Below are 15,291 nucleotides of genomic sequence, written 5' to 3'. Positions count from 1 at the left end.
CGATTTCTTTCTGTTGAATCGTGATGTGTAGTGAGAGCGCATACATTTTAGTAACCGCGTCTCGAGGCCGGTGGAATGACAAGACCAATGGAGGGTCTATGATATCCATGATTCCTTTCATACAGATACAGCCTGAAGCTCTTTGTCATGGAAGCTTCTCCCAAAGTGCAAGGGATTCTTATCTGTAACTGTTTTTGGTTTTGTTGTAGGTTTCTTTAGTTTTGTATTTTCTGGTGACTGTCCAGCTTCTTGGCTTTGTAATCATTGGCTCCCTATCCGTTTTCGCATCCTGTTCAAACTTCTTCTACTAACCTATAAATGTACTCACTCTGCTGCTCCCCAGTATCTCTCCACACTCGTCCTTCCCTACACCCCTTCCCGTGCACTCCGCTCCATGGATAAATCCTTCTTATCTGTTCCCTTCTCCACTAATGCCAACTCCAGACTTCGCGCCTTTTGTCTCGCTGCACCCTACACCTGGAATAAACTTCCTGAGCCCCTACGTCTTGCCCCATCCTTGGCCACCTTTAAATCTAGACTGAAAGCCCACTTTAACATTGCTTTTGACTTGTAACCACTTGTAACCACTCGCCTCCACCTACCCTCCTCTCCTCCTTCCTGTACACATTAATTGATTTGCTTACTCTATTTTTTGTCTATTAGATTGTAAGCTCTTTGAGCAGGGACTGTCTTTCTTCTATGTTTGTGCAGCGCTGCGTACGCCTTGTAGCGCTATAGAAATGCTAAATAGTAGTAGTAGTAGTAGTAGAACCACAAGGTTGACTGCGGGATAGAAATTCTATTAAAGGTGTCAATTATAATACTTTTCCAGTGGTCCCTGTAGATGGCCTCCGTCCCTCTTTCCTTTTTCCCCTTCCTCCTCTCTCAGTTCTCTCCCATCCCTAATCCTGATCCCTCTCAAACTCTTTAATAATAACCTGTTGTAAACGCCTTGGTTGGTGGTCTTACTCCCTTTCCTATTTGAGTTTGTATTTTTTTTCCACTCTTTTGATTGTAAACCATCCAGTTCTGCTAGTCAGCTTGGGTGGTATAGCAAGTTTTGATAAACTATAACTATAAACTTTCTGTGTACAACCAAAGTGGTTTACATATATTATATACAGGTACAGTAAGGCCCCGATATAATGCTATGATTGGGATCCGTAAAATATCATCGTGTTAAATGCGAGGTCTCGTTATCGTGGGGTCAATAGAACATAAACACAATTGAAGCAAAAATTGATCTGTTGCAAAAGGAGCTGTATGTAAACAGAAAGAGGAGCCATGACATAATCGTGTTATTGCAGGGTGCGTTATGTCGGGGTTCCACTGGACTTTCTCTGGGAAGCCATTCTCTCTCTATAAAGAGTTTTTGCCTAGGGTTTGTATGCAAATCACTCTTTGTAGAGTGCTGGGAGGTATTTGCATGCAGAGTATGAATGCTATTGGGCCAATATTTGAAATGACTTAACCCTTTAGTGTCCAATGTTCCCATCAATCTGTTCCCATATGGCTTATTACAGGAACATTGGACACTAAAGGGTTAAGCAGGTTGCAGAGGTTCCTGCTGGTTAATCCCCGGATTTTCAATGGTACATAACTGGGCGGGGTAGCTGCAAATCCAGGGAGTCCACCGGGGCCAGAGACTGGCTCGAGCTGGGATTTACACAGTTGCTGATGATTTTCAGACCATTAACCGGTTAAGTGTCGGAATAAAGGTTGAGCAGCGAAAAGGCCTGGGTTAGGTCCTGAAGGAAAAGTCCGTAGACCATTATTAAAATGGACTTGGGGAAAACCCACTGCTTATTTCTGGGATAAGCAGCATAAAATATATTGAGCTTTTTTGAGATCTTGTCAGGTACTTGTGACCTGGATTGGCCACTGTTGAAAACAGGATGCTGGGCTCAATGGACCTTCGGTCTGTCCCAGTATGGCGATACTTATGTACTTATAAACCATCCCTTTATGGACACCCTTGTCACTTTCCTGTTTAGTGTCGTGATGTATTAGCCGTGGCTCGGCCGTCTACCAGTTTCTCCGCATGCAAGAAAGAGTCTTTTCGTCTACTTGAGAGAGCACCTATTCACGCTATTTGACGTTCTCTTCCAGGACCTCCTGCAGCTCCAGTACGAGGGTGTCGCTGTCATGAAAATGTTCGGCAAGGCCAAGGTCAACGTGAACCTTCTCCTCTTCCTGCTAAACAAGAAGTTTTTCAAAAAATAGCTGGAGAGCCCCCAGGACACACACTCTACCCCCTGGTCATAGACTTGGGACGGGGCGTCGTGTCAAAAAGACGTGAAAAGGAAAAAGCTCCTACCTCTACTCCTGGGAAGAATGCATTGAAGCGACTGGTGTCTGGTCCAGGTACTCGGAGGCTCCCGGCCTCCTAGGCCAGGGACGTCGTGCAAAAGTGTTTCTCATACGCTAGATTACTTCATTCAATTGCAAAGCTACATTTTTTATACTGTTATGCAAACGCTACCAAAGAAGCTAGCACAGACAGTTTTTGAAAGATATTTATAAAATCACACAGAAGGAAATCTCTACCGCCACTGAAACTCTTGCAAAAACTGTTTGTCAACACACAGGATTTTTCTTTCCTGTGTGTAATCGGCATGAAACGGTTCACACTCTTCCCACCCTTTGATTGAAGGACTTTATGGCTTTGATTGTTAAACGCCTCCTGACCTTTTGATGTAGTATTGCCCACGCAAGCGAGACTTCGTTTTGTGGCTTCTCAACCGAGGGAGTTGAGGGAATGAGACGAGACAGATGGAGTCATCCGGTAGCTGTCCATCTCAAAATAAGCAACACTCAACTACGCGAGGATTCCCAACTGTGGGTCCCTGAGTCCCTGCAGTCTAAACCAATATGCTTTATTAATCATGTGCAGATTTCTGTTTAAAATGAGCTGGAACCGATACGTCTTTAACGCAAATGGTGCATGGAAAATGTGGAGGGGACGGTGATGCCAAGGACATGGTGGGGTTGAAATATTGCAATGTATGTATATTCCCTAAAATTTTAATATGTGACATTCCAGTGCTCAAAATCATTGATAGTGATTCCAAGAAGTCGGCAGTTCAAATCCGCTGGTTGCACAATTTCAGGTGGGCGGCTGCTGGGTGTGTTTGGCAACTGTGATCAGCTATTAAACATGGCTAACGGGGAAATAATTGAACGAAGCACCTTGGCTTTATATTTAAAGGAGATGGGTTGAAATTGGCCCAGGCCATGAGGTCATCACCGTGTGACTACTTGTCATGGGACTTGGGGGAGGGGGGGGGTTGGTGAGATCACTTACAACAACACTAACCATATTCATAATTAATATTGTGTTGCCAATTTGGAAATGCTTGAGGCAACCTCCCAATTTACCTGCCCTGGCACTAACGCTATTTAAGTACAGTAACTTTAACACTTTTTCTGCCTTCTACTGATGGACCCTCTAGCTGTCACTGAGGCAGAATGTACACTTACTAAAATATGGGCCACAACGGGGGCTGCAATAGTTTAGCACCGACAGTAGGGGGGGGTATGACAAGATCCTTGAGCTGAGATCAACCTTATTACCTACAAAGTAACACCCAACATAACATGAATAAACTGATATGCTTTCCGCATTATTATTATATTTTAAATTCGTCCCTCTTCCATCACCCATGTTTAATTGTAATCCTGGCCTTCTACACCACTTTCTCTCCCGAAGGGTCCAGAGCAGTTTTTACAATAAAATACTGAACTACAGTTACATATATATATATAAACCTGCCATAATTCGAAAACTGTCAGAAGAGGTAAGTTTTAAGTCTCCTGTGAAAAGCATAATAAGAGGTCTGGTTTTTTTTTTCATGTTATGTTATCTGAGTCTTATAATCTGCCAAATCTTTCAAAATGAATTCAAGGCGAGGTATCAAAAGAAATAAAAAAAAACCTAATACATAAAATCAGTAAAGAGAGCTCATTCCAGGTCTCAACAGCTGTAGATGAAAAGATGATGACAATATCTTTTTATACTGGATGCTGTTAAAAGATAGATTAACAAATAAGAATCCTTCAAAACTGCACTTCACCCATTCAGTGAACCATATTTCCAGGCGCCACAGAGCGTAATTCAAGGTTATACGGTTTCTCCTTGAAGCTGATTGGGGGTGGGGGGAGTCGCTGTCCTTCGGTCTGTGTGTTGCAGGCTCCTGAAATATTTGCAAGCCTTCCATTGCAGATCCCAAAATATTTTAAAGACTTTTGTGCACATTTTAAAGCTTTTCAAAGTAGAAACTGGTGGGCAGAGGGGGGGGGAAAAAAACCTAGAATCCCGTGTGAATTCGGAGTGCTGCTGGCATAAAGGTGATAGTCATGTCACTTAAGGAAGCAGCAGGAGCAAACCAGGTCTGCTGTCGCTGCTGTCCTGGTACAGTCCTAGGATCAGTGCCCTCAATTTGTGTAGTGGTACAACCGACTCCGTGGACCCGGTGACATCCGTTCAGGGCTGCAAATATTGGGTAATGGTTTTAGCGATGACAGGTTTACATTGATGTATTATTTACAAAGAAAAAGAAAACACCTGCTGACCAGCAGGAAAGTAGATTTTTTTTTTAATGCAGCCTTTTTAGCTATGAATCATGAAGTGAATGTGTTTGAAGAAACATAAAATGCTTGGGACAGGAGATGGCTTTGATAGGTATTGTTTTCAAAAGGTTTGTGTTCATTGTTGAGTATCTGCTGCCATCTAGTGGCTAAATCAGAAATTACTTATCTAACCTTCATGGTTAGGAATTAATGGAACCTGCTGGCCTGAATGGTATTTTTTTTTTTTTTTTTTTTAAGAAAGGAGGGAGGAGGAGGTGGCTAATTCCCCTGTGTTGGCCTAGTAGCTTAATTGCAAATACTGCATGCAGTCACACAAAGGACCTGTTTGACGCCTGGGCTGAGCATCCAGAATTCACAACCCTGGAGGTGACAGGAAGGCTTGGCTGTCCTTTAACAGCACCACCTAGTGGCCAGACTTAGGGTTCACTTTAGCCAAGCTGTAGAGAGAGCAGTGACCTGTAGCTACTGGACTTGTCATTACAGTGATTGGAACTGAGCGGAGGAAATGTACAATAAAAGCTTCTGACTGAAGGCTTCTGGAGATGTAGCTCAACAGAAGCAAGGTCTGATTGAAACCCCAAAAAACAAAAATTATTTATTTACATATCTCCAACCCACGTTCATCAGAAGGAAGGGGGTGAAAACGGGCTGTATAGAAGAGCCACTGTCCATGAAATGACTCATTTAAAATGAATATACAAGTTGATTGGTACTGCTGTTATGCTTTTCTTCCATTTGAATATGCAAAGCATTTTCTCAGAGAAACCAGCAGCCATTCAGGATCTTAATTCTGAGCTGGCTGGCTGCTGAGGTTGTATTTTAATTTCTGGCCCAGTTTTACCCTTGCTTTTTGTGGTTTTCCATCAGAATATGGTGCCAGGACCCTTCATAAGTTCGCATGGGTTCCTCCCCTGTTTCTACGTTGTTTCCCCCCCTCCCCCAAGCTCAGTTCAGCCAGTGCAGTGCAGCTGTTCCACCAGGAGCCACAGACCTCGCCTCGCATACCTCGGGAACCCACTAATGTGGAGCCTACATCTAGCCAGAAGGTGTTGCTGTTGAGTTCCAGCTTGAAATTTTCTCCTGTCCTGTGTTGCTGAGAACCCCAGCTGGGCCCAATAATTCATCCCAAGTCTTCTGCAGGGAAGGACACAGCACCGGCCCTGAGCCACCGGGCCAGCCCAAATTGGAGTTGTTAAAACCATGAAAGCGTTGTCTTAGAGGCACTTCGATCAACCAGACATTCAGCTCTGAATTACTCAAGCATGTGTTAACCTTAAGGTGGCCAAACAGGTAGAAACGGTGACGGTCAAAGCCAGAGGAATGCTTGGGTGTATAAGGAGAGGCATGACCAGCAGGAAAATAGAGGTGATAGTGCCCTTGTATAAGTCTCTGGTGAGGCCCCAGTTAGAGTACTGAGTGCAGTTCTGGAGACCGCACCTATGGAAAGATAAAAACAGGATGGAGTCAGTCCAGAGGGTGGCTACAAAATTGGTAAGCGGTCTCTTGTCATATGGGGATGGGCTTATGAACCTCAACATGTATACGCTGGGAGAGAGGGGAATATGACAGAGACATTTAAGTACCTCGGTGGCATCAATGTAGAGGAGATGAGCCTTTTTCAAATGAAGGAAAACCCTGGAATGAGAGGAAATGCGCTTAGGAGGAATCTAAGAAAATGCTCCTTCACGGAAATGGTGGTGGATGCGTGGAATGGCCTCCCAGTGGAGGTAGTGGAGACGAAAACTGTGTCAGAATTTAAGGAAGTATGGGACAGGCACGTGGGATCCCTTAGGAAAAGGAGGAGTTAGTGGTTACTGAGGAAGGGCAGACTGGGTGGGACATTTGGCTCTTATCTGCCATCATGTTTCTGTTTGTTGTGTAAGGTGATACAGCCATTTCAGCCCTACCAGAACCCATCAATATCCATAAGCACTTTCTCACAGGGCTTAATTTGTAGACTGAAAGGAAGTGAACCTGGGGAAAGGGCGAGGAGCAACAGGAAAAGAGGGGCTGGACTAGGGAGTAGAGTGACTGTCCTTTGCTCCCCTCTCTTCCTGAAAGGGAGGGGCAGAATACCCCTGCTGCTCTGGACTCTGAAAAGAAGCAGAGTTCAGCCTTTCCCCTAGAAATTAAGCCCTGCAACCCAGAATCAGCAGTGCAAGGTGCTAATGCATGGATAATGATCGTTGGAGCCCTTCAAAAGCATTTGCAATATAGAATAAACAGCATGTGTATGGTTAGAGTAACATTTTAAGGAAACATTTATTAATAAAGAAAAATATACATTCAACCACAGCGGAGCTTTCACTGTTCGTTTTAAATATGGCTCATTTATGCAATACACATATGTTTTCAAAGCTACTTTTCACCTCTTAAAGTGTGTCTGCTTTACTGGAGTCGTGCCAAAGCGTTCTTTCAGCTATGTAATATATTACCTCTCCGCCTCCCGCCAATGCTACCTTTCACCCTGGGGCTTGGATTAAAATGTATATCTGCCCTCATGCAGTGAAATTTTATTTTAAGAACAGGCCTGCCTTGATATGGTAGGTGGGAGAAAGCTACGCTCACTTGATATCTGGCGAAACTGTGTTTTCAAGAACAGAGCAAAGCCCTAAGATACATCTGTATTGTCAGAGACTGTTTTAGGATTCCCATTGCCTAGCGGTGAAACCATCTCGGCTTTTACTTCGAGTCAACTCAGCTTCAGCTGAACAGATCTGCCCTTCGTGCTTCCTTCGGTGTGGAAAAGTAAAAAAGCGACCAATTTTAAACTCGTAGTAAAAGCAGTAAAGGATGAAACCGCTGCAGCGGGAGTCTTCAAACGTTCTTTGCTGATGTTAGTTTACTTGAAACGGGCATTTCAGATCTCTCACACCAGATGCACAAGTCTGGGTGTCGTCGTCGATAACGCACTGAAACCTTCTGCTCAGTGTGCTGCTGCGGCTAAGAAAGCGAATAGAATGTTGGGTATTATTAGGAAAGGTATGGAAAACAGGTGTGAGGATGTTATAATGCCGTTGTATCGCTCCATGGTGCGACCGCACCTTGAGTATTGTGTTCAATTCTGGTCGCCGCATCTCAAGAAAGATATAGTAGAACTGGAAAAGGTGCAGCGAAGGGCGACTAAACTGATAGCGGGGATGGGACGACTTCCCTATGAAGAAAGACTAAGGAGGCTAGGGCTATACAGCTTGGAGAAGAGACGGCTGAGGGGAGACATGATAGAGGTATATAAAATAATGAGTGGAGTGGAACAGGTGGATGTGAAGCATCTGTTCACGCTTTCCAAAAATACTAGGACTAGGGGGCATGCGATGAAACTACAGTGTAGTAAATTTAAAACAAATCGGAGAAAATTTTTCTTCACCCAACGTGTAATTAAACTCTGGAATTCGTTGCCGGAGAAAGTGGTGAAGGCGGTTAGCTTAGCAGAGTTTAAAAAGGGGTTGGACGGATTCCTAAAGGACAAGTCCTTAAACCGCTACTAAACGGACTTGGAAAAATCCAAATTTCCAGGAATAACATGTATAGAATGATAGTACGTTTGGGAAGCTTGCCAGGTGCCCTTGGCCTGGATTGGCCGTTGTCGTGGACAGGATGCTGGGCTCAATGGACCCTTGGTCTTTTCCCAGTATGGCATTACTTATGTACTTATGTAATGGGAAAGCATTGCACCTTTATATCTTGTGAAAAATGGCACCCAGCTCTTAGCCGTGAGTTCACAAAATTTTGTGTTGGGATTCTACTACTACTACTATTTAGCATTTCTATAGCGCTACAAGGCGTACGCAGCGCTGCACAAACATAGAAGAAAGACAGTCCCTGCTCAAAGAGCTTACAATCTAATAGACAAAAAGTAAAGCAAACAAATCAATTAATGTGTAGAGGAAAGAGGAGAGGAGGGTAGGTGGAGGCGAGTGGTTACAAGTGGTTACGAGTCAAAAGCAATGTTTTGACAATGATGGACAAGTCCCCCGCCCGCACAGGGGAAAAATGGCTTTCTGTTTTATCTCTTGAAATGTATCAATGGAATATTTAGATTTTATTCTTCCATTTCTATGCTCAGAGTGGTTCAGTTTTCTTGTCTCTTCCCCTGAAATCACTTGGTGTAACCTCAGAAAATAACAGAAGTGTTGTATAGACATCCCTTTGGATGGAAGATGCTAAGCTAATTAAAACGTATGACCTTGCTTTTAATAGTCATATTATAGCTGATGTGAACAGTAGAAAAATTTGCTTGTATTAACTGGAACCAAGTCCAGAAAGATTTAAAACAATCAATTTTACTCTTACCCAATGCTATTAAGATACCAAACTTTTTTGTGACTTCTTGTAATACCGTACAGGAGTAACTGTTTCTTTCAAAAGTAGCTATTTTTCATAGAGCCTCAACTGGTGACTCGTTTGACGCGGGGACCTCACCGCCGCGCTTCACCTCAACCCGTCTTCGTCTCTCCCCCTTCCTCCCTTCTCAACATAACTTAAATTTTATAAAGCTCCCTGACAACTTTTAATCTAGTCGTAACGTCTTTAAAAGAAATTCTCATTTAGATTTGACTTATCTCCAGAATGGGCCATGTTTTGCCTAATAAACAGTGCTTCAGGGCTCAGTCCTAAGAAGACAAAATTTTAATTATTAAATATACATAAAACTCTTGAAGCTAAATCTCTACAAAAATAATATTAAGCCCTGTACCTGTCAAACATGTTGTGCTCTTTTACATGCACTGCTCACTCTCGCATATTGAGATCAAGATGACGGCAGACTATTAATCCAGCCCCTGTAAACACTAAGACGATGACGTCTACACTTTTCTGACACCTCCCTCTTCAATGCAAGTGACCACTACAATATTATATATGAGAATCCCAATCTAATGATTTGATTTAAACCGGAAGGATAAACTGTATTTATTTATTTTATTTTTCTTACATTTGTACCCCGCGCTTTCCCACTCATGGCAGGCTCAATGCGGCTTACATGGGGCAATGGAGGGTTAAGTGACTTGCCCAGAGTCACAAGGAGCTGCCTGTGCCTGCAGTGGGAATCGAACCCAGTTCCCCAGGACCAGAGTCCACCACCCTAACCATTAGGCCACTCCTCCACTCTTGGCAAGCTATTTTGAATTGGATTAGCACCTATAATATATTCATTGTGGAAATCCTGAAACCCCGGACTGGGCTGTGCTCTTCAAGGACCGTGATTGCCCACCCCTGCTGTATCCCTTGCGGGTTTTGCATGACTGTGCATCACTGTTAAAGTAAGTTGGGGCGTTAATTTGGAAGCCCTTTGGCCCTTCAGAGCAGCCTGACGTGCTCCTGCCTTAATCTGGTTTCATGGTGACTGCAGTGATCCTTTCGCCCCTGCGGTGCTTTTGTGAGCTGCCTCTGATTTTGGTACACTGTGAATCCTCAATGGCCTGTGATTAATAAGTCAATTGCTACCTCCCTGGCACAAGCTCCTTCAGGAGAGACACATGATTCAGACAATTAGATTCCCTGCTAGAGCTAGAATTAAAGGCAGTCAGCCATGATTCTCTGCAAACTTGCCTTTCCGCCCCCCTATTGCCATTCAGTTCAAATTGATGCCTGAGTCGGTAAGGCTGGGTTGAATCTTGCTAACTTCAGTTCAGTGGACTTCAGATTGGTTTAAAGCACCAGATTCCTGTTTCTCTTACATAAAAACATAAGAATAGCCATTATTGGGTCGGACTGATGGTCCATCTTGCCCAATAACCTCCTTCCAACAGTGGCCAGTCCAGGTCGCCTGGCAGAATCCTAAATACTAGCAAGATTCCATGCTACTGATCCCAGGGTAGGCAGTGGCTCCCCCCCCCCCCCCCCCCCATGTCTATCTCAATAACAGTTAATAAAGGGAAATGGGAACCACAAATCGCAAGAGTAAGTACATTGAAATATGTGTCCCCAAACGGTATAAATAGACAGGAAGCTATCAGAACTGAATGGTGTTTTGAAGGAAAAACGGCCTCAAAGGGCTCATGGATAAAAGTTTATCTGTAGAGCTGAATCGGATCGTCCTAACCTTTGCGTTTGATCCTTTCAGCTTCTTTTTAACCATTTTCCTCCTTTTATCATCGCTGCCCTTTTGAAAATTAAATGCTGCTACAGTAGCCTGCCCTTAGTGACTTCACTCTGGATATTAACTCAGATTTGACTGTTAAGATCACTGTTTCCCAGCGCCCCCAACACCGTTACCTCTCATAGTGGGCCCTGCATTCCACTAAGGCCTAGATCTAAAATAGCTCCCCCTGTTGTCGGATCCTGGACCTGTTGCTCCAAGAAGCTGTCATTTTTTTTTTTACATCTAGTCATTTTACCTCTCTAGCGCTCCCTGGTGTGACATTTGTCCAAGCCCTGCTGTTAATGCTGTAGACTGTAACGGTTCAGTTTCAATCTCTGACAGTCTCTGACGCTTTGAAATCAGTGCTTGCAGGTCCCATAATCCATCTGGATGGGGTGGTCAGAAATCCAGGGCTGGCCTACAGTCTCCAGCCTGGAACTGATAACTCGGCATCTCTGAGCCCTGGAGCTGCCCAGGCTCCTTGTTTTACTACTGTGGCTTGTAGGGTTTAACCGACTTTCACTTCTTCATAGCTGCAGTGAAATGTGTAAGATTGGTGGGGAGAGGGTTGCCTGTCGTCTGCTGCCCTCCACAATTCATCCGGACTGGGATGAGAACTACATGAACAGCAGGTGACAGGCTAGGGGTTTTGATTTTTCACTGATGTTACAGACTTGCACTGTGCTTGGAGAAAGATGCAAACAGCCTGGTCCAAGACCCCTCTGGCATGCTGTTCCTTCGGTTTCACATCGCCTCCCTGTCTCCCCCAGAACCAGGTGGCTATTCACAGGGCAGAACTAGAAGCAATTACCACTCAGAATTGCTTCTTTAGAATCCTAAAATAGCTTAACCGCTGGTGGATCCCCCACCGGCTAACTGAATAACACCACAGACACCTTCTGGCCCCTTCACTGGGCAGTGTTGTGTAGTGAAGTGACCCTCTTTCTAAAAAGACAGAGTTGTGCCAGATATTTACACACACCTCGCCATTCCAGTACTAGAAAATGAATGTTTTAGAAATATCTCGGCCATAATTAGCTGGACTGAGACAGGCTCCCTTTAATTCCCTTCTATTACACTGGGTCTCAGGACACCATGGGTGTGAGGGGAACTGGGAACCGAGCCTAGCATTGCCCAAGAGATCAGTGTAGGAAATGTAGCACAAAGGATTTGAAAAATGTATATCTCAGCCCAGTCGGGTTTTCAGGATTTCCACAATGAATATGCAAAAGATACATTTGCATAGTAGTGCATGCAATTTTATCTCATGCATATTCATTGTGGACATCCTGAAAATCTGACTGACTAGATGTGTCCCCAAGACTGGGTTGAGAACCCCTGAACTGTAGCAAAAAGGATTTGAAAGATTTACATCTCGGATTCTTAACCCAGGCAGGTTTTCAGGATGTCCACAATAAATATGCAAAAGATACATTTGCATTCACTTCCTCCATTGCATGCAGATCTAGCTCCTGAATATTCATTGTGGGTATTCTGACAACTTGTCTGGCTGGATCCTGTGAACTGGGTTGAGATCCCCTGGTCTACTCATTCTTTGAAGTGGCAGCCCTCAATATTTTTTTGACCACTTCTGAAAACTTAAACTGATCTGTGCATAAGAAGGGAAGCATAATGGGACTTGATATACTGTCTTTCTGTGTTGCAACTACCTTCGAAGCAGTTTACATAGTATATACAGGTGCTTATTTGTACCTGGGGCAATGGAAGGTTTAAGTGACTTGCCCAGAGTCACAAGGAGCTGCAGTGGGAATCAAACCCAGTTCCCCAGGATCAAAGTCCACTGCACTAACCACTAGGCTACTCCTCCACTAGCAACATTCCATGTAGAATCTCAAATAGGCTGGGATTCTGGAATCTTGTTATTCTTTGGAATGTTGCTACTTTTTAAGATTCTGCATGGAATCTTGTTAATGGGACTTGATATACCACCTTTCTGAGGTTTTTGCAACTACATTCAAAGCGGTTTACATATATTCAGGTACTTATTTTGTACCAGGGGCAATGGAGGGTGAAGTGACTTGCCCAGAGTCACAAGGAGCCGCAGTGGGAATCGAACTCAGTTTCCCAGGATCAAAGTCCACTGCACTAACCACTAGCCTAGTAGTTAGTGCACAAGAGGTTGTGATTTTTGAGTTCTAATCCTGATTCTGCCCTGCACACGCTGCACAGCCTCTGTTAAGTCACTTTCACGGTCATCCAGTTGTCTCTGGATCTAGTAACAGATTTCAAAAATGCATGGGATAAACAAAATGGAATCCTGTATAGAAGGCTTGGAATCAAACAAGCATACTGGTGATCAGATAGCAACTCCAGTAATTAGGAAACAAATGCCAGAGCCAGGCAGACTTCTATGGTCTGAGCCATGATCATGGCTGGACAGATTTGGATGGGCTGCAGTGGGGTTTCAATGGTAGCTTCAGTAGTTGTGGAACAAGGCCAGTGCTGGGCAGACTTCTACGGTCTGTGCCCTGAAAATGGCAAAGACAAATCAAGATCTAATAACATAGTAGATGACGGCAGAAAAAGACCTGCACGGTCCATCCAGTCTGCCCAACAAGATAAGTACATAAGTAATGCCATACTGGGAAAAGACCAAAGGTCCATCGAGCCCAGCATCCTGTCCATGACAGCGGCCACCTGGTGGCTTCCCAAACGTACAAACATTCTATACATGTTATTCCTGGAATTGTGGATTTTTCCCAAGTCCATTTAGTAGTGGTTTATGGACTTGTCCTTTAGGAAACCGTCTAGCCCCGTTTTAAACTCTGCTAAGCTAACCGCCTAAGATAAACTCATATGTGTATACCTTACCTTGATTTGTACACACACATGTAGTATCACATCATACTTTTATGCTATGAGTTTATCTTGTTGGGCTGACTGGATGGACTGTTTGGTCTTTAGCTGCCGTCATCTACTATATGTTTAACTCATTTTTATTAGATTTTCGACAGGTAATAAACAAACATGTATCAATGATGAACAAGAAGCACAGATATGTTACCCAAATGTACCTTCCCTATCCCCACTCCCACTACCTCCTCCATCCTCTACCTCCCCCACTCCTCCCCCCCATTGAGCGTTCAGATATCAAGGTATTCAGATCAGTCTGTCTTAGTCCATAAGTGTACTTAATTTAGGATTCTGCTTCTTGCTGCTGGTTGCAGTGTGTCCCAAAAATTCGCCCAGGTTTTTTTTCTAGGTTTCTGCCCTCTTTAGAGGATAAATCTGTGACTCCACATCACTCTAGCTTTAACAGCTCAATCATATGTGTCCTCCAGGTGCCCACGGAGGGGGCTGCCCTCTCCCGCCAGTTCAGCAGTATGGCCTTTTTCCCAATCAACACCGCTCGTCGTAAAAAGGAGCTGAATCCCGGGAGTGTGGGTTTGGTGCCTTTGCAAATCCCAAAAAGTATCAGCAGGTGTCTTTGTATTGTGCGGCCCCAATATTTCTTGGTTTCATTACTTTGTTGCTTTCCGGGCTTGAGTTCTACCGGGACTAGTGGAAGGTCTTTGGGCATCTTCAGATCCTGCAGTTGAGTTACCACCTCCGATAAATATCCCTTCCGATAGTCTGTTCCTGGGTTGAGTTGCTTCCCTGCTCTGCTGTCGTTCTGCCCATCTATGCCAGCATCTCTGCCCAAGAGCCCACTGCTGGTTGCCAAGCAACCCTTGGCAAACACCCCTTTCACTTGCAACCAGTCTGATCAAAGCCTCTGCGTATGACTGATGCTGGAATTGTAAAACCTGAAAGTTTCAAGTAATGACCAGCATCCCTGCAAGAGGTGGGGGTCAGGGGGAGGCCGTGGTAAAGCACTGAGAGATGCAACGTTCTCAAGGGGAAAGAATGGGCATTGACGTTTTGGCTCGATATTTTTAAGGCTGTTGGCATGCGTGGGTAGGGGGTAGTTTGACCAAACAGATTACTTGGCTGGCACCCACCCTTTCACCGTCTTCCCAAGTGCTCTGCTACTCTGTTGGTGTGAAGGGAATGGGGGGGAGCTAAACAAAAATCTATCTTTGCTGCCCCCCCCTCCAAAATGAAGAAGGGGGCCAGTAGAAAAATGTAGAGGAGTGAGGAATCTCACTTCCTTTTCTGTTGGTACTTATTTAGGGAAACCCCATGTGGGGGGAGGAGGGAGGACACAGTGACATAGTAAATGATGGGAGACGAAGACCAGTATGTTCTATCCAGTGTACCCAGAAAGGCAGCTAGGGTTGAACCTACTGCTCCATGTAGTACCCTTCCCCCTTGTTACAGTTGTACCTAGTAGTTTATTTATTTTTTTTTTATTTGTTACATTTGTATCCCACATTTTCCCACCTATTTGTAGGCTCAATGTGGCTTACGTAGTACCGGAGAGGCCTTTGCAGGCTTCGGTGTAAACAGATTCAGGCTGATTTTATGGTAAGATCAAGTTCATCTGGCAGAGTCACACTAGGAATCGTAGAGTGGAAGAGCTGTGTTATGTCAGGAAGTAATTTTTCACGGAGAGAGTGGTGGATGCTTGGAATGCCCTCCCACGGGAGGTGGTGGAAATGAAAACGGTAACGGAATTCAAACATGCGTGGGATAAGCATAAAGGAATCCTGTTCAGA

The 15,291-nt window shown here is 44.3% G+C and overlaps 1 protein-coding gene across 1 annotated transcript in view; it reads left to right on the top strand.

Annotated features, from left to right (window-relative positions):
* The window catches only part of IQGAP3 (IQ motif containing GTPase activating protein 3), a gene marked incomplete at its 5' end in the record, with an annotated part of 65,829 nt that extends 61,916 nt beyond the window's left edge, over positions 1 to 3,913 (top strand). Inside the window, 1 exon segment of the mRNA XM_030187905.1 lies at positions 2,110 to 3,913. Coding sequence (XP_030043765.1) covers positions 2,110 to 2,223 — 114 coding nt within the window.
* Between the last annotated feature and the right edge of the window lie 11,378 nt (positions 3,914 to 15,291).

This window comes from Microcaecilia unicolor, chromosome 14 (assembly GCF_901765095.1).
Source record: "Microcaecilia unicolor chromosome 14, aMicUni1.1, whole genome shotgun sequence".
Lineage (NCBI taxonomy): Eukaryota > Metazoa > Chordata > Amphibia > Gymnophiona > Siphonopidae > Microcaecilia > Microcaecilia unicolor.
The sequence above is the reverse complement of the archived record's forward strand: the minus strand, read 5'-3'. Positions and strand labels throughout refer to the sequence as shown.